Source organism: Manacus candei, unplaced genomic scaffold (assembly GCF_025592945.1).
Source record: "Manacus candei isolate 608988 ecotype Guabito, Panama unplaced genomic scaffold, ASM2559294v1 h1tg000014l, whole genome shotgun sequence".
In the NCBI taxonomy this organism is placed as follows: Eukaryota; Metazoa; Chordata; class Aves; order Passeriformes; family Pipridae; genus Manacus; species Manacus candei.
In genome coordinates, this window is record NW_026138062.1 from 34,942,261 (window position 1) to 34,962,535 (window position 20,275).

A 20,275-nucleotide genomic window follows, 5' to 3' on the forward strand; every position below is an offset into this window, starting at 1 on the left:
AAGTTCAGTGAGCTCTAGCAAGTAAAGAAGCGCTTCTTCTCTGGGTACAGTTCAACAGGACTTGGTACAGCTAAATTTGCAGTTTTGGGTTTTATAGAGGGATTATTTCTGCAAAGGAGCAAGAAGCAGCAACTTGTTGTGGAAAACTAACAATATTTATGAGAATATTTTATAGATCAGGACATTTTTTTATACTGCTTACAAAAGAAGCAAAAAAGACTATTGTGTCATTCCTGTTTTACTTGACATTACTACCATAGCTCAAATACGACTTACCTTAAAGATGATCTAGCCCGGCAAGGAGGGTTTGGAATTTCTGTCCCACTCCATTTCCCAAGGCTCTAACTTTAAATGATACATCCAGCACTCTGTAGGGATGTTCCATTTTAATGTTACTGTTTCTGTCACTGCTGGAATGGTATCACCATCCGTCTGCCTGAGGTCAGTATATCACTGTACACCACTTTAGCCCCCATATTTCCCAACAGCTCTGAAGCCTGTTAAGCCCTGATGCCACCCCAGCATGGATACTGCCATGACAGAGCAACATGTAATGACTGCACCAGCTACTGCAGCACTAGAAGTAAGTCACAGGGAGAGGGGATGATGAAGGTGACAATTCTGAAGTGTAAAATCACAAATTACTCAGAAGAGTATTTCTAGCTAAATACTGTTATTAATGAATTATAATTTTAAGCTAATAGGCATTTGTATTAGACCTGTATCTTCACTACAGAAATTAAATCTGGATGAGCTACCAGTCTTTCTGCAGTTTCAGCCACTTCTGCACATCCCTGATGCAAGCAGGAGGTTGCTGTTGGCACTGACAGAGCATCATCACACCTGAAGCCAACAAAAACAATGTTAACAGCCTTTGCTCTTTGCTCTCAGAGCAGTGCTCAGCATCAACTTCACTTTGCTATTGCAGGATCAAGTAGGAGCTTTGCCCTGTGGTCTGTACTGCACAAGCTTAGTTGGCAGCCAAAGGTCCTGCCCTCCCTGGGAACGAAGCTTGCTGCTGGTTTGGCAGCTGGAGGTATGTGAACATGTGCCTGCTTCTTTAAAGCTATTCTTGTACTTTAAGCATTACACCACTACTGTGGGGGTAAGCAAAGGCAATGTTAGGTGTAGTGAGTTCCTTCAGACAGCCACCAGTTCCCTTAGTCAGCAACCAAAATAAAAGGTAAAAGAAAAAAAGACAATTCCTGTTTGAAACTGATACAATGTTCATTTCCATGGCATCAAGGCTAGCACTTTCCTTTTGCTATCGCTTCAGTCGGTTCACTTTGACCTGGTGCTAAATCAGAAGTCCCATAGCTGCCTTCGGCATTGCTGTTAAGGATACAGGAGGCAACACGCTGGAGAGCTGTGCCAAGCACAGCTGCACTGAACAACAAAGGCAGCACGCTGGTAAGATACAGGGATGCTCATCATCACTCCTCCACACATTGTCACAAAATGAGTGTCTTCAGCAGAGATGGAGAGATGTCCCTACACTATGAAGGACTAACTGCTCACTGCCATTTCATCCACTTAGCATTTGTGACCCATTCCAAGCCTTTTTTTTAAAAGATAGACTTTTTTTTTTCCCCAAATGGACACCTTTATCACATGTATCTTACTTTGTCCCCAAACAGAACAACAGTGAAAGTGTTTATGCTCAAAGGTTAAATTCCTTTGTGTGGATGTTGATAAAGAAATAAGGGTAGCCCAAACAGCCAAGGAATGCTAACACTCTTAACAGGATGAGAGGGGTTTGGATGTTTTTTCAGTTTAGGGTATCTTCTACTTAGGTACTCAACCACGGAGTTAATAGACTACCCAACTGTACATAGTTTGTGCATACTTTTTTCCCCAAGGTTTCACTCAGCTGAAAGTCTACTTCAGCTGCCTGTCATCATCTTTTTTCCCCATGAGAACTTACCCACATCTTCTCTTAATAAGAGTATGTGGTATTTTTCAGAATTTCAAGTTTTGTATAATAAATAGTTTGATTTTGAATATTCATCAAGTCTGTGTTTCTTTCCCATTTTACTACACCACAGTGTCTGATCAAAACCTCATCCTCCTAGCTTGCTTGGAAGGATATACTTCGCCTCAGAAGTATATCCTGTTAACACAAAGTGCCATATTAAATACAGAGAGCCAGCAAGGGATTTTTTGACCAGGAGGTATATACCGGCCTCTAATCAGAACTGGATTTTGGAAGCAATTATATCACGTTCTAAAAAGCTGCTGTCCTTCTTCTGCCCAAGCACATGCCTTAGGGTGACACCTGCATTAGAGAAAAGAAAGAGAGAAATCCATCAGTCTGTGAAACATTATTGAACAAACAAATTAAGTATCTTTTGCTCTTTCAGCTGTTTAGGGTAGGAATACATATTCCAAGTTTTCCATAAACTGTTCAAACAGAAATGACTTGATATCCTGGTGGGGACCGATCTATACTCAAAAGTAAAATAAACCCAGAAGCTCTTCGAGTTTGTAGATGCTTCTAAACTTAATCATAGCCTGTTCATAATAAGCTAGAATTGCCTTACCTCTAAAAGGTGAGAAAACAGAAAACAAACCATTCTTTGGAAAAGGTATCAAAGCTAAAGAAACACGTAGTCTACTCACCTCCTCACTGTGGCATGTAACTGCAGCCGTGGGCTATAAAGATTAAATTCCCAAGGCTGAGTAAAAAAAGCATTAAGTAATAAACCTCCTAGCAACAGGAGTCAAATGGGTGAGAAGGACTGTTCAAATATTGAAGTTTAACAAAAGTCTACCACCTTAAAGGCGTTTCAGAAAATGTTTATGACCTGAAAACAAAAGGTCACATGTTCACCACTAAACTATGTCCCTAAGCACCATGTCAATGTGTTTTTTGAACACTCCCAGGGATGGCAACTCAACCACTTCCCTGGGCAGCCTGTTCCAGTGCTTGACAACAAGCCTTTCAGTGAACAAATTTTTCCTAACACCCAATCTAAACCTCCCATGGCACAACTCGAGGCCATTTCCTCTTATCCTGTCACTTATTACCTGGGAGAAGAGGCCGACCCCCACCTCACTGCCACTTCCTTTCAGGCAGTTGTAGAGAGCGAGAAGTTTCCCCTGAGCCTTCTTTTCTCCAGGTTAAACAATCCCAGCTCCCTCAGCTGCTCCTCATAAGATCTGTGCTTCAGACCCTTCACCAGCTTCACTGCCCTTCTCTGGACACACTCCAGCACCTCAATGTCCTTGTTGTGAGGAGCCCAAAACTGAACATAGGACTTGAGGTGCAGCCTCACCAGTGCCGGGTATGAGGGGTCAATCACTGCCCAGTCCTGCTGGCCAAACTATTGGTGATACAAGTGCACCCATCCAAGCCATGATCAACCAGTTTCTCCAGGAAAATGCTGTGGAAGATGGTGTCAAAGGCTTTCCTGAAGTCCAGGCAGACAACATCCACAGCCTTTCTGCTAAGCAAGGACCTGCCTTTCACAAACCCATGCTGGCTTGCCCTTGTCCTGCCATGTGGCAGCACTCGACATGATCTGCTCCATGACCTTCCCCGCCACGGATCTCAGGGTGACAGGCCTGTACTTCCTTGGATCCTCCTTCTGCATCTTCTGGTAGATAGGCAACACATTGGCTGATCTCCAGTCAACCAGGACCTCCCTGGTTAGCCAGGGCTGCTGGTAAGTGATTGAAAGTGGCTTGGCCAACTCTTCCACCAGCTCCTTTAGTACCCTTGGGTGGATCCCATCTGGCCCTGCAGACTTGGGGGTGGCACGGCAGGACACTGACCATTTCCCTACACACGCTGCATGACAGGGCTTTGTGGTGGTATGTAACTGGCAGCCTCCTGCCACCTGGTGAAAGCAGCATTCTCCATCAGAGCTACTGGAATCCTGACAGGACTCCCTTGATTTTATATTTTAATTCATTTGGTAATGGAGTTAATTTATAATTTTTTCCCCAAAAAAGTTAAAATAAAAAAAAAGAATCGCCAATGTAGAAAACAAAACTGCTATTTCTACCTACTAAACAAAACATTCAATCAATACAAGAAAATCATATTACAAATGCAGTTGTTTTGGGATTAGAAAAATATCAAGATATAAATATTTGAGATCAGAAGAAATTATCCCCAACTGAATTAAAATGAGTTGTCCCATTCACAATAGGGAGCCTTGCGCACTACATCCCCTCACCTCTTCCCACACTTCTCCTCCCTCACCAGCTCCATCCTCTTTTTAAGCAACCTACCAGTCTGGTTGGGTGGAGATGGCACGTCACAGCTGGGCTGGAGTTCCGTGGGCACTGTCGCAGCAGGTAACCGCTGCCTTCCAGAGCTGCTGCAGGCATCACCTCCCCTCCCTAAACCCACCTGCCCATTTCCATGAGAAGCTGTACCAGTCTACTACAGGGATAATTCAACCATCCACTGGTGTCTGGAGGCAGCAGCCACAGCACTGAAAGGTACTTAATGAGAGGGAAGAGCGAAAAAGCCTGACAGCTGTTTCCCAGCAATTAGTCCAAAACCTACATAATTTATTGCTGGAAATTTCTGGGGGTAGCCAGTTCTTTGTTCTTAGAAATTTGGATAAGGGTTTTAGGGAAACAAACTTTTTACAGAGCATAAAGCATTTATGCTCTATGGTACAGATAGATTTTTTTATATTGTTACTCTTAATTTCTCATTAAGTACGTGCAAGGTGCCTCTTTCATATCTCCTGCTGAGACATTCCAGGTATAACCTGGAATAACACGTAAGAGAGCTGACATGATTGACTCTGGATTATTTCTTCTGTTAGCATGAGTAGCAGACTGGAAAAGACCAAAGAATTACCACTGATGTCAAAAAGGGAAAACAGGCCACTAAACCTGCATTCCTGAACATTATTTTAATTCAAAAAATTGTGTTATAAAAGCAATCAAGGTTGAAAGCACAGTTATGTTACAAATACGCAGATGGAAGGAGTACAGCTGCATCTGGATTTTTTGTGGTGAGGAAGATGCATAAACTCTGTCTCACTCCACCTTATCTCAACCTCCTTCCTCACACTCTACAGGAAAGCAGTAAGGAAGTGTAGTAGCTAGCTAACTGATTTGCCAGAAACAGAGACAAATGCGAGGGCAAAGAAAGTTCTGGACCAGAAAGAGGTTCCTGAAACAAGCAATCTAAGGCATAACTCTCTCCCTCCTCCTGCTATCTTCATCACAGAAAGAACACTGAAGAAAAAACAAGTTAATTCTAGTAAAGAAAGAGGTCACATACATAGCTTTACACCACAGCCGTACACCAAGGCACAAACTAACACAGAACCCCATCTTACTCCAGTACATACTTTTCTTTCTTTATAGAACAGATAATCCAGACTTGATTTAATTTCATGGTATTTAAGTATAGGTCATCTTCTTAACTTGCTTTGTAGAAAACCAAGCCACACCTTGAATGTATTTGTATTTTGCATTCTAATCATATTACATATCTTTATACTGGGGGAAAAAAAAATAATTTGAAACAGTGTTTACAATGTTGATCCCTGAACATCATGACTACATTCAACCACCCAAGTAAATATTCTGGGAATATAATTATTTCAAATCCCATTTTGACTTCACATGCTGAAGTCCAGCATGTGATTATTCCATTTTATAATCTCATTTTCACTTAGACTAAATTAAGGGTATAACTGTTGCTTTAATGTGAAAAGAAACAGAGCACAAGTACCCGGGAGGCTCAGACTGCTTCCCAATTTACAAAGCCATTCCCAGCACTGTGTTACATTACACCACGATCCAGGTTTATATAGCACACTATGAAGAGATTCTAGACAAACCCACAATACAGTACCTCCCTTCATTCCACCCTTTCAAGCCAGAGATCAAGTCCCTAAATTCAGCAAGAAAAATTTTGCACTATATAAATTCTAGGAAAAACGATTCTACATATCATCAATGGGGTTTTTGTTTCCCTTATAATGCAGGAGAACAGCAGGAAATGATCTTTCAGATAGGCAAATATGTATTACAAGGATCACAGCATTATTGTTTTATTGTTTACACAATGGTAAGATGCACATATGGACAAACAGTACACATTTAGAATTAGTTTCACAAATTAATACATTATAAGAGAGTCCAGTGGTTTAACATATTAATTATTTAAAAAAGCAGTAACAAAGGAATACAAACATTACAGTTTTGACTGCAGCCCAATAAAAGTTTAAAAACAGGTCAAAATCAAAATAAACCGTGAGCTTTATTTTTCCGTGACATTAGAAAAACCACATTATAACCCTTCCTAAGAGACTGCTCACAAAGATGCAATAACATACAAGTACAAAAGTGAAGAATTCTGTGCTCAGTTTCCCTTAATTTTATCAGATCAAGTGACAAACTGAACATTTGTTGAAGAGCAATCACTGCTGAATGCAGACACTTCCAAAACATACAAAATGGTAATAACACTTCAACAATAAAAAGCAAATGACAACTCTGCATAAAAAGCAACTTGACTCCAAAGTTTCATGCTCACACTTCAATCCAGTATCATCATTTGCAAAGACTCAATTGATCTATTTCCTCCTTAAGATATTTTTCCCAGATATTCCTAGTGCACACCGAATTGGAGATGCAGCACAACAAACTATGATGCTGTAATATATAAGACTCAAACTACTGTTGCAATAGCTTTAACCTTTAAATTACATAATTTTCCCCCTCCATTCGTTAGCAGCAACTTATTGTACTATACCTTGTATTAAAAGCAGATATCCAACTGCTTTTAAGTCAATACCAGCAGTGCTAAGAAGCTAGTGAATCAACTTGGTTTTGGAAAGGCTAATTCAGCTAATTAGCACAGCATATCCCATCTCCCTCAAGTGCAGGGAAAAGCTCATCCAGCCCTGCTTGCATGCAGACCTTGTGGCATCCTGAGCTTTCAGGTGAAATCCTGCAATACCCTCCCTCTTCAGCTCAGGAGAAAAAAATCCCTAAAATTCAAACAGTTTGGGAACACTACCTATGAAATGTCTGTGTCAAAATCTCAGATACTTCTTTAGAGTTGGCTGCTAAATGGGCCAAGAAAAAAGATTTAAAAAACCCAAAAACAAAAGACCTACTAACTATTATCTACCGAACTTCATGAAATAGTAAACATTGTCAGCTGGTTTTAAACAACAAAACACAAGAAGCAATGATGACATAGCCTAGGACCCACTATTTGAAACTCTGTGGGACCACAGAGCAACATGGAGAAACAGAACACACAAAGAAAAGGAGATCTGTCTATGGGGAAAGGTATGCACATCTGTGTTTTATACATATATATATACACATACATACACACAGATGTGTGCACTGTACTGTATATATTTACATCCATATACACAAAGACACCCTGAAGTAGATTTAAAGGCCATATCCAAGAACAGAAGATATGAACTCTAGTATTTGTACTAGAATAGATTTTATCTGTACAAAAAAAAAACCCAAACAAATATGCATATATTCATATGGTATAAAGCTTATTAACAAAAAATATTCTGCTACTAACATTAGGTTAAATAGATGATTTTACAAGATTCTTTAATAATAATGCAGTATAGAACATTTCTAAAACTAGGGCCCAAAATAAAAATACATAAACGAGTTTCTATTCACAAGAAAATAGCTGTTCAATATGATTTTATTTTGTATTTCAGACAAGGGAAAAGTAGCAAAATTTTTATAAATCTCCTGGGATGCAATTTAATTAATGCATCAATCTAGAAAAATAGACTTTTCAGATGAACAAAGTTGATTCACTTCCCCCTCCCTAAAAGGGGTGCCTATCTTTTCCCTCGCTTGTTTCCAGCTGGAGGTTTCTTCAGCTGAAGAAGTTGCCCTCCTGTCCCAAAGCCTGCAGATGCAGGATTAGACACCCCGAACGTCAGGCCAGCTGATGCTGTGATGCCGGGATTGCTGAAGTTAAACCCAGATGTAGTCGAGCTCCCAAAGCCTTATGAAGGAAGGAAAAATATTTTAAAACATAAGTTATATCAGGACTGCAAGTCTGTTCTCCTTGAAGTTGTGAACACCAGGCACTTTATTACCAGCATTTGTAATACTTTATACTAACATTGTAGAACACATTGCTAGTGCACTCGGGCTTGCCAAGAGAACTTGGATATTACAGCACTAACACAGTCTATCTCAGTGAGTGCAATTATATCCTAAATCACAAGTCTATTATACCATTATCCTGCAACAGTAACACCCAAAAGTCCCACTGAAACCGTACAACAAAAGAACCATTTTCTTGAGATTCCTCAAGTTCTCAGCATAAATATGCAGTGCACTTCTAAGGTGGGAGAGAAGGCAGAAGGTAAAAGTGGACCATGGCCCACTCAGTTCACTCACAACAGATAAATGACAAAGTTGGAGTCTGAGCACCCAGTCGTCTTCCTACTAGCTTGGCTACCTTTTCCTGGCTTTAGAACATGCATGGCACATACCACACCTTAAATATGAAGCAGAAAAGGGTCAAAATCCTTGCCAAATTCTTTATATTTAAAAATACCTTTTATGATTTAAACTAAAAAGCAAAACTGGAGACAAAGCTTTGGAAAAACTGAAAGACTATGTAAGCAAATTGTGTATTTTAACTCCTCCACCCTCCCCTATCAATGTAAACAAAGTGAACGTTTGGTTCAGCTATGAAACAATATCGGTTGAAGAAAATCTGCCTCTAGTTTCCAGCAACAGTAACACCAACTCATTTAACTTTCATTTATAAATTTATATCACTTGTGAACAACCAACTTGGCTAATAATTGCAACTATTACAGAATACTAGAAATTTCGCCAAGATTAGTTAATAAGAAGCAGAGCTTCATAACTTCCCTTTATGTTCTCTCAGGAAACCAAGAAGGCAATCAATCACACAAAATAACAAGTACGGCACAAGCAAGTTACAATTTTAACAAAGAGCTTCATGCAAGTTGTACCTGGAAACCTGTAAACAGTTAAAATATTAATGGGACTGATTCACAAGTAACAAAGGGTATATTCTCAACATGCATTACTTAACATTGTTTCATTAGTTCTCCAGTAGTAAAGCAATCCTTAGATCACATCAGTATCTTCAACTCAATGCCTAAATATTTTGAAAGTACAGAATTAAAAACCCAACTGGTTGTCTCCTCAGAATCCTGAAGCAGCTTTCACAAGCCTGTGTCTTCTATTCTTAATCAGGGAGACTCATGAATGAAAAAAGTCTTTTAATAACCAAAACTGTGCTTGGTAAGTTACCTTTTTATTTCAAGTATGTACCTGAGATAACAGGTAAGCATTGCTTCCTATAAAAAACATCATTAATGCCATTCATGATAAAGCTGTATGTGATCTATAGTGTCAGGAATTCAGCAGGCAACAGTAAAGTGTTCATAAATTACCTCCCCGTTGCTGCTCCTAGATGCAGGGATTATTTTGAAGCATGCAGGGAAGGCAGCTTGAGCTTTATTTGAGTAATATTAGAGTAAGAGATGCATAGATTATGTGATAGAAGACTGAAAACATGCTTGTTAATTTAGATACAATTTGGAAAGTAATAGCTGTTATGTTAGAAGTGCCATTTAGGGCAGCCATAAAAGTGTAGAATGGCAGATGGGAAATTCATCTAAATGGTTTTGTCCCATCATAACAGCATAGCAAGGCCATGGTATGGTACTTCATTAAAAGTAAACCAAACCCTAAAGCTGAATACTCAAATGAAAAATCTTCAGGAAAAAAAACCTTGAACAAGGTATACATTGAGTCTTATTCCCATTGCAAGGAAAGAGAATCAGTCACGGAATAGCTCAGTTTTAGAGGGAAGAATCACAGAGTCTTGAACTATAGCTACAATGTGGTCAGCAATTTCATTGTTGAAATTAGTATTACTTATGTGTAAACAGCCATTTTCAGAAAGTAAATGACAACCTGCCCTTTGAAGGCACAGCCTCTGCATGTCCCTGAAGGGTGTTAAGAGGTTTTGCATCTCTGCTTCCATCAGCCCTTTACCTAGGTAAGCTAAAGATGGGTATACACCTCCCCATAACAGTATTTTTAATTTATTTTAATGCTATGGGGATAAACAACAGTTCAGCAGATCTCAAAGCCAATCTATTTCTGCCTTCATCCTGCACATCACAATGGGTGCTCTAGATCTAAAAGTATTTCCAGGACAGCTTTGACTGATTTATTATAGCCTCTGTATCTAAAAGCTGCTCATAGTACCCATGGATTATATTCAGGTCCATTTTTCAGCAGTATGAGTATGTCCAGCCACGATCCCACTTGATTATCTCTTATCCCATTTACTGAGGCTGCTGTTCTTCAATGAAAATAAGTCTCCAACAAAAATTCTGAACTCAGCTCTTCAAAGAATATTTAGCATGTGTTTTCACAAAAATTGTGTTTGTACACCCCTTCCTCCCTTAACATTTTATCTATAAATTCAGTGGTGATTTTTGTCCTTTTCCCATCACTTTGAGAGTCCTAATGCCCTTTACAACAGCCCACTCACACCGGCCTTTCTAGTTGCCACTAAATAAATAAGAGTAGGAATTAAATGTGACTTGGTTTGGAGTCAGCTTTCCACTGTGCCTGTATGTGTTTCAGGGGGAATCCGGAGACACTGTTCCATCTTGCTACTGTGTGCACTAAAGGAACTGCAAGAAGGCTGCTCTGCTTTTCATCTGCTGATACAGTGGACACAAAGACTGCTCCTGGATTAAGCCAAATTTACTATTAGAAGACACTCAAGTACTGTCAGAGAACTCAGATTTTTCTCTTCAAACACACAAACTGAAATTGAGAAGAGCAGTAATACCCCTAGAAACATCTTCAAATCTTTTAAAGCAACTAAATCTAACTCATACACTTGACAGAAGCAATTTGGAGATCTATAATTTTCATTCTAAGATAAGAACAAACTCATGGAAAACGTGGAGGAGAGTTGGGGCATTATCTAAGCAGCCTAGAAGAACAGGGTGTTGGAATACTTACTAGACATTAGCCTGGGAAAATATTTAAGATCTCATATCTAAACAAAAGCAGCAGCAACAGTAAATCCCATAACCCACATTCACCCCATTTGTCTAAAGAAATAGATTCAGAAACAAGACACAAGTATTATACGGTAATATAAACCAGAATATGGTTTCAGGATCCTGTAAATGTTAGCTGAGAAACAATACATGTAAAAGAAAATATAACCTGGCGAGCCTCAGGCATCATTCAAACCCATTTATGCATCCTTGATAAAATTAAACTGAAGATCATATGCATTCCAGATGCTATATGGTAGGATTATGGGTATAAAAAGTTAAAGTTAGTGTGTTTCTGGGCTACCTAATTTTTTATAGAGGTGTCGGTTCCATAATCCCAATCTAGATCAGGACTTCATGACCACTTAATTTTCTAGCACAAAATAACAGAAATTACATTTCATCTTTTTCTGTTTCTGGTTACTACCTTCTGCAGCTGAAACTCTTGATATAACTGAAAATCTACATTTTATTGGGTCCAATTCCTGCACTTGCAAACGAGAGACTGATGGCACTGCCTCCATGACAAAGCCTGGTTTGAGGAATACAAGGAAATGATACCTAAAACTGCCTCTGCACACCACCAACCTAGCTAAGACAGACTTGCTATTTACTTAGGTCTGATACTTCCTTAGTGATGGAGAACTGATCCATACAACTGGTTTTCTAATTATATTTTTAATAAGCTAACAGCTAAATTATGAACTTTGTACTTTAGCAGCCTGAACTGCTGCAATATTATTTATATACATAATATATAGAACAGTTAATTTAATATAGGTTTCAGGAAAAATAAGCTACAATATAAAAACATAAGAAGTCTAAGTCTTTCAGGTGTTTCTGATATTAAAAACAAAGTATAAGAAGATTGATGAGTACACACTGTATACTGTAAAATCAGAGAAAGTTCTATCAAGAATTTACTAGGTTGTTACACATTCATGAACGTTACACCAGCTTAGTGAGCCATTTCCACCTTATGATACTTTACAGGCCATGCAACTCATCACTAACCAAGGAAAATCCAGAACAAAAAGCATTGCACTTCCTAATAAATACTAGCAAAATGCTATTTTTGTATTAATAGCCATTAAACAAATACTTTGCTTTAAAAAAAAAACCCCACATGCTACCAAAAGACAATCCCAGGAGACATGATCCTCCTTCCATCTGCCATTGAAAAAAAGACTGTAAGACAGACTATAGTAATCTATTTACCTACTCATAGCTATTACTCCTATTTAAAAGGTAAATAGAGATGCAAGCTATAGAAGTTACTAAGATTTCAGACATTTGAGTTAAGGAGCAATAGGATCCATATTTTAATTTTATCACCCCCAACAAAATGAAAACGAAAAAGTGAAATGAATGCTGTGTAGTTCAATTGCCACAGAAATGTTTTCAAAGTAGTTAATGTAATCATTTAGGAATATATACAGAGATAACATATGCATAACTTACTATTCAAATAGAAAGAGTAAGCAGTTATACACTTTAAAGGAAACCTTCTGGGTTTCTAGAAAAGAATTTTAACTTTACTTGTAAATACAGTAAATCAAATTACTGGTATATTTGTCACAAATTTATATACTAATTTCAATAGCTCAGTAACTGCTGCCTATGCATTCAAGTAGCCACTGCTTTTCTGTGCCTCAGACTGCATCTGATCCAATCTGATGCACCTGATCTCCTGCTTCCACTCCTAATTAGAAAGACACCATCAAATGGGAAACATTAATGCTCACTCAATACTATCTACCTAGGAGACCTTTAGCAGAACCTAAAAATTGATCTGAAAATGTGTATTTAGTAAGTAAACAGTTACTTCACTGGTGATATACACATGCACCTTTAAGCACCTTTGTTTCAGGAGCTTTCTTAGACTGAACGCAGCAGTTGAATTATAAGACTTTTCCTTTAAGATAACCTTGAATTTCAAATTAAAAGAAACAAAAAACCAACCTGCACTTAGACTTCCTGATGGCTTACTTGTAGTTCCAAACCCAAATGATGATGCTCCTGTGGCACTATTTCCAAACGCAGAGCTACTTCCAAATCCTAGTAGAATAATAGTAAAGACATACAACAAAAAAAATTCAGACACAGCAGTTAAAGACACATAGGTTTTGGGTGAGTATTCTAAAACCAAACATATCTGGTAAACAAATAGTCCTAAGATTACTGTCTCAAGAGTATTTTATTCTCAACACAGCACTGTGTTAAGAAAAGAGTGCAAAGTGGAAAGTATTAGAGAAAAATACTACCTTCAAAATCCAAAACTGAGTAAAGGAAAAGCTATAAAAACAGGCGTTGTAAATTATCAGAGTTTAAGAAATTTCTATTGAATTGCTATAAATTGACAGGAAAATGGTAACCAAATGTGCTAAAACTAAGAAAATTCAGATACAAGTTGTATCACTTAATATTACAGAAAGCCATAATCTTCATCTACAACTCTGGGAGAAAAATTATGCTTAAAATAGAGTAAGCATTTTTTTCAGTTTACATTTAGTTTATTTTAATGTCATGCCTCTCCCAGGCTACTGGAGATTAGCTTTATCTAGGAAACTACTGAATGGGTTAAAAAGAGAAGAGAAACAAAATTTTTAACGTGAAAAATCATCATATAAAGGACAGCCATAAACATATAGCTGTAATAAAACTCATTCCTTTAGTTTTGTAATTGTCCTTTATAATTGCATAATATAATTTTTTTAAGATTTCAAATCATGTTATTAATACAAGATCACTTCAAAGGAAAAGTAAATTGATACTTGCAGTTTGAGACAGAGGCCAGACAATAGGAACTGTAAGAAAACTATATTCTCTGATTTTGGCTGTCTCGAGAGCTTTTCCAAAAAAGAACAGTATTTGTATCTGAGGAAATTATGCTCCCATCTTATGTTTCAAGTGTCAGGGAAAATCCTTTCATTTACTGCAAACTGAGCCTTTACTATTCCTTTACAGAAATAATTTTGATATTTTAAGACTAGTAAGGATTGACCATACTATCTTGAAGCAGTGTTCCCTAGTGTTCTGAAGTGTTTTAAAATCAAATGAGGTTTCAGGGTACATAATGGCAAGTATCATATGAATGTAAGATAGTTCATTCAAATGATACACTCTTCTGTCCTATCTAGGTTGAAACTGATAACCAATAGTCAGGCAAGGTGTCTGCAATTATTTGATGAAGCATAGGATCTACGCTACATAACTTACATACTTAAATGCAAAAGCCTCTGTTTATCATTGACAAAATTCACAGAAAATTAATCAAGAGAGCAAATTTCCCCAATTAAAATGGTGTTTCCAGAGTATACATTAAAAACTGTCCCATTCAAAAAAACCCAAACCCCAAAGATTAAAAAAAACCAAACAAACTTAAGTAATCATTCTGCTATTTTGTTTCCAAGAACACACCTACAGGTTATTTTGGAGGTATGTTTTTATTTTTCTACTTGCTTCTATCAGATAGTCTTTTAGATTCATCAAAAGACAAACATTTTTCAAATCAATAATGCAAGCAAATACCTTCCTAAGCAGATAACTAGAAATAAAAAAGAATATAAGTCAACTTTTTCTGACAAAACTAGAAGCAGTTGGAAATGTTCTTTTATTTACATTGGTAAGACTGGTGAACAATCTTTACTCTATAATGTTTTTGGTAGAAATGGAAGAATTTTATAGGGATTTTTTTAAGGCATTTAAAAGACTGTGGGAAAAACTGGTAAATCAGAAGAGATTTCCTTTTAGCCCACTATTCTGTTTTTTCTTGTTTAGGCGTATACAGATTTTCTTCTATCTGAAAAAGCTTAAAATCTGAAGAGAAAGGACATTGGTAGATTTAAAGATAATTTCAAGGTGAGTATTTAAGGCAAAACTCATGTAATGTTTAAATTACATCACCTTTCCAATACTGAGTGATGCTTCATTATTTTAAATACTTTACAACACCGATTTGTATGTTTGGCTCACAGGCAAAAGGTAGGAGTGTGGACTGAGGTTGCAGAGAAGAGAGAATGTAGCAAGAAAACACATTATGTTGGCACTCAGCAGATGTATCAATTTTCTTTGCAGATCTTATAAAAGCTTCAGAGGACATTAGTGTCTGTGGGAACCCCAACCTACATAGATAGGAAATTTATATGCACATTAGCTTCTACTAATCACTTAAATTCTATCTGTAATTCTACTACCGAGAACACATTATATTTAAATGAAAAGGTCTACATTAATTTTATAACTTTTTTAATACCACCTACTCTTTTATAGTAATGTGTCCTCCTGGAATATATTCCCCATTAGCATTATTAATATTTTGGTAAGTATTTTTCCCTCACTTTCAAATGTTGCTTTTTCAGCTGGAGGCAGGATTTTTTCTTCCACCTCAGCACTGAGGCACAGAGTGACTGCTAAAGCAAAGCTGTTTCAGCAAGCAGAATCCCAGAACTGTAGTAATTTTTTAAGATTCATTCTTGTCTCAATCCAAGCAGAAAGGGGCCCTACAGTTAACAAGTGAAAAACTTCTATGGATGAGCTACAGCATGGTCTAATGTCTCAGGTGTATAACTTTCATATATGTAAAATTAAGTCAAGTTGGAGTTACAGATGGATGTACTTGATGTACTTCCCTAGCTTTAAGAGCAGTTTCTTTGTGATTACCTCTTCCTGTTTATCCCGAGTTTTCACTACAATGGCTTAGCCTTAGCAACTCCTTCTGCAAGGCAGGAAGAAGCCTGGAAAGCACAGACCTCTGAAATTTTAAGGTCTTTCCCTGAAACAGATCATCCTCCTAGCAGAGTTAAAGGTTTGCAAGAGATTCAGATGTGCAGAATAAATTCAATGAAAGATTAGAAAAGTTAAAGTGTACCTCCAAGGCTTGAAGAACCTAAGCCACTTGATTGCAAGCCAGTGCCAATACCTGAGCCGAATGGCGTTCCAAAACTAACTCCCAGAGATGGCTGTGGCCCTGGTATAAAAAAAATGAGAACAAACTTGCCTTACTCTTTCATAGTAAAGAGGTCCTTTATTTACTTATTCAAGTTATTTGATAATGTGAACATCATTGCTTTCAACAAATCCCATTAAGATCCCAAATTTTACCTCATTAAAACTTCTCACTTAACTGACTGACTCTACATTCACCTAGTAAAAATCTAAGAAAACACTGATTGTAATAAGGTGAAACTAGTCAAAACTGATAACATAAGAACACAATTCAGTATTTTTAAAAGTTAACCAGTCTCACCTTAAACTTTAAAACATTAATCAAAACTTTGAGATAACTCACAAGTAACAATATTTTGCCACCTTATTAATGGAATCAGAGTAAGGGAAAACCTTCAAATTAAAAACATAAGAACTGGTCCTAATGTAACTAAAACTGTATTACCTAAAGTTAATTTAATAAAGAGGATTCTTCAAAACTACTTAAGTATTCCATCCAAATTTAAACAGAGTACTAAGATAAAAAACAAGACAATGACTTTATTTTATTAAATTTATTGTTCATTTTTAAGCAAGTCAAGTACACAGTAACATGACAATTCATTTTTTTCCACACAAGTGATAACTGAGTTCTGTTAAGGTCTGCTACATAACACCATTCAATAAGGTAAAACCACCTGTTTAAATAAGCATTTACAAAAGGCACAGTTCTGTGTACCTTAATGAATTAGATACATTCAAAATTTCAGAGTCAGAGTTTGTTCCATAATTTAAAAAAGTTGACAGTACTTTCCCTGCATATTTGCAATAAGATGCAGGACTGTCAAAAAACAATTTCAGTCTGCCAAGATGAAATTTACAGCCTCAGTTCCTTTTTTTTTTCTCCTTAAACTTGGGGAATAAACAATCAACTTGCTAGCCCATTACTAACACATTTTAAAATAATTAATTCTGATAAATAATTAATATATTTTGACAGTTTTCACAGTACAATCTTATATTCCTGTCTTTTTCAAACAGTTTCCAGTGCACTATTTAAAAAGTTTAACCATTGAAGATAAAATACAGTGCCAAACTCTTAATCCACAGACATCCACACCTTTGCTCAAGATAGCATCTTCATTTTTGAACATACTTTACATACTGTATCTGTGAAAGTGATGACTTATTCAAATATTACTATAAAGCTCAGACGATTTTAGCCTTTTTCCTAAACCATTATCACACCTGGGCTACTTTCATTCAAACTTTCTTCCTTTCTACTACAAAATTTCCCATTAGTAATATTTATACAGAATTTTAAAATGTAAATATTTCAAGCTTTTAAAATAATTTCAGTATTTTAATATCTAAATGGAAAATCATTTTGAATCAAGTGAAAGGCACTGTATATTGAAAAGTAACATTTTTTGCTAGGAACACAAAATTCTTATGTGATCCCAGCTGAATAACATCTGTATACTCAAAGTAGTGTTAAAACTAAATTTTAAGGGCAACTAAAGATGTTAGCTTTCAGTCTCTGCTTAGCAGGGAATAGTTGGGAAACCCGAGCTATTTTTTTCAACTTAAAAAAAGTGTATCAGGTGTTGCAATTACAAAATTTCACATAGATTTCAAACTAAAAGTTGTTTACATCCAGTTTAAATACTGATACGTCTACCTAGCAGCTCTTTAAAAATAAGAAAAAAATTGTTAACAATAAAAAAAACAAACCCCCCTACACAAATCAGTAATCTAATAAAGTAAAAGAATTCAAAACCACATATCCAGTTCCTTCTCAAGTACACAGGTTTCTGTCTCAGTAGGAGGCACTGTTAGTGGAAGACCTTTTAAACAAATCACTACAGTCCTCCAGGCCAAGCTTTTTACCAAATGCAACATGCAGTAAAAACATTATACTAAAACACCTCAGATCATATAAAACAGGATCCTATTCCTTAGGGTAGCAAGCTTTTCACTGAGCAACAGCATATGATATTTGTTGATTTTGTACCATAATGTTCTGAAGGTATCATCACTACTTATAGTTCTTGTAAATAAACATAATCTTCACCAGCAAAAAACAAGCAAGATTCTTTGATGCCAAAAGCACTAGCAAAAAAAAAAAAAAATGGCACTTCTGGCTATTATAGGTACGAGACAAATTCTTTATAACAAGTATTCTAACATTTTAAAACTTGATATATTTTGCCCTATAGAGCATTTCAGTTTAATGAATAGGACTCATTACAGAGAGTCCAGACAGGTCAGCCAGATTTCCTAGTGACATTCTGCAATTTTTAAATCACAGCTGGTCCAAAGAGTGAGCAAATTTAGTGTCACAACTTAGATCTGATTCTGACAAAGTAATACACTGGGTGATACTAACCTTGGTTAAAATTCAACCACACAATAAAATTTTTAAGTGCTATAAGGATTTCAGTATCATTTCCCATTAGCACTTGAATCTCATACTGAATCAAGTCAAAACGTGCTAACAGCTTGATCAAGCTTTGACTAACTCTGTACTTCACCAGCTAAGGAGAGAGTAACTAAGTTGTTGGGGGATATTGTATTTTAGAGGAGAAAAGGTGAGCTTGAAGAAAAGCCTTTCTTTAAAACAATTTAGTCTTACCCAAGAAAGATCAGTTTCAACCTCACACATTTACAGGTCTCACAGAATTAAAATCATAGAATGCTTGGAGTTGGAAGGGACTCACAAAGATCGAGTCCAGCTCTTAAGTGAATGGCCCATAAGGGGACTGAACCCACAACCTTGGCTTTATAAGCACCATGCTCTAACCGAGTTAAATAATGACTCAGTGCACTAGGATTTAATTTCCTCTAAAAATCTTACTGTAGTCCAATCAATAATAATAGGTAGATTAGCCACCATCACTTTAACTTCCATGCTGTTCAAGATTTCCCAGGGAAGGTGCAGGTGAGGCAGAGCTTAAAATTCCAGCTGCTATGGCACAAAAGCATAACCAGCCTCACTGCTATCAACAAAGCTGTGCTCGGACCAAAAACGCTAAACTAGAGAGAAAGGTTGTGTGCAGACAGAAGTTAAGCATAATTTTAATAACTCTAGCTTCAAAAAACTGCACAAAAATTGTGCTTCAATGTGCACACCACAGTCCTGGTGTCCTGATTATCCATCCCAGGTGCCCAGTGGAGTGCATCTTTGCTCCCTTTCTTCCATATGGCCAGGATCCACTGGCTTTATTTATTTCAATAGAAGCCAGACACGTCTTGGCATACAGAGAGATCACAGGGTGCCTATCTACACCCAGGAACTGGCATTCCCTGATCCCACAGCTTAGATGTAGCTATTAAACTTTTGACTTCTGAAAGCAAATTTAAAATAAATTATTTTTTATCTTTTTCAGAGCAAGAACAGTAACTAACTCTAACTTCATCTTATGAAAGACTTAACCGTGTAAACAAATATTTTTTTAAAAAAAGACTAAGCATCCTGATTCCTCAATACTAGAGTACCATGTATTACATTTTAGTTAGAAACTTCAAAGGCCAGATTAATTTTTTTGTTTTATTCTTATCTTCAAGAACAGCAACAGCAGGTCAGGTATTACACAGACCCCCTGCCCCTTCTTTACATACACCTCATTTCACAGCCTTTTCTCTCAGAACCTTCTACTATCCCTCATCTACCCCACCCTTCAGGATTTAGGTCTTGCACAGAAATATGCACAATTTTAACTTGTAGAAGATAGTTTATCCAAATCATAACATAATACAAAATTAAAACATGAAGCATTTGCAGTTCTACTGCAGCAAATGGCCATCTGAAAACTCAAACAAGGAAAAGAAAAACTAAGGGAAAACTAAGATTCCTGCAAAACTGAAAGAACAGATTCTCCTCCTTTTCCACTAAAACTAAGACAAAAAGTGGTAGCCTTAATCTGAAACTGGGAGAAAGTCAAGCACTGAAATCAGTAATTTAGGAAAGCTATGAAATGCTCCCATCCAGCATGCTTTTAGGACTTCAAGACATCTCTGAAATAGTTTAGGCCTGACTAATTCTATTTTTGAACTAGAAGGAACTCAAAGTACCTTTTCTATTCATCTAACCCTACTTTTTAAGAGTTTTAAGTATTCTTGAAGTGCCACTTAAAACATCAATCTATCTCTATTTCTCCAGGTCTTCAAGTAAGCTGCATGGAGGGTAAAAGTATTCCAACTGAAAATGTAGTAAAAAAATATTGTCACCTACTTCTGTTGGTATGTTTGATGTAAGTTAATGGCCTTGCTCTATCTGCATCAATCTTGTAGTTGGCACATTT

The 20,275-nt window shown here is 36.9% G+C and overlaps 1 protein-coding gene across 3 annotated transcripts in view; it reads right to left on the reverse strand.

The window, feature by feature from the left end:
• Positions 1 to 2,079: 2,079 nt before the first annotated feature.
• NUP58 (nucleoporin 58) overlaps positions 2,080 to 20,275 on the reverse strand; it is a 41,754-nt gene continuing 23,558 nt past the window's right edge. Inside the window, exons 14-16 of one of the 3 annotated variants that reach the window (XM_051780120.1) lie at positions 15,916 to 16,014; positions 13,008 to 13,103; positions 2,080 to 2,275 (exon numbers count right to left, since the gene is read on the reverse strand). In XM_051780120.1, the coding sequence (XP_051636080.1) occupies positions 2,190 to 2,275; positions 13,008 to 13,103; positions 15,916 to 16,014 (281 nt within the window). In that variant the 3' untranslated portion in view covers positions 2,080 to 2,189. Of the gene's footprint in view, positions 2,276 to 5,997; positions 7,976 to 13,007; positions 13,104 to 15,915; positions 16,015 to 20,275 lie in introns of those variants that run through there. The other 2 variants (XM_051780119.1, XM_051780118.1) reach the window with 2 other exon arrangements.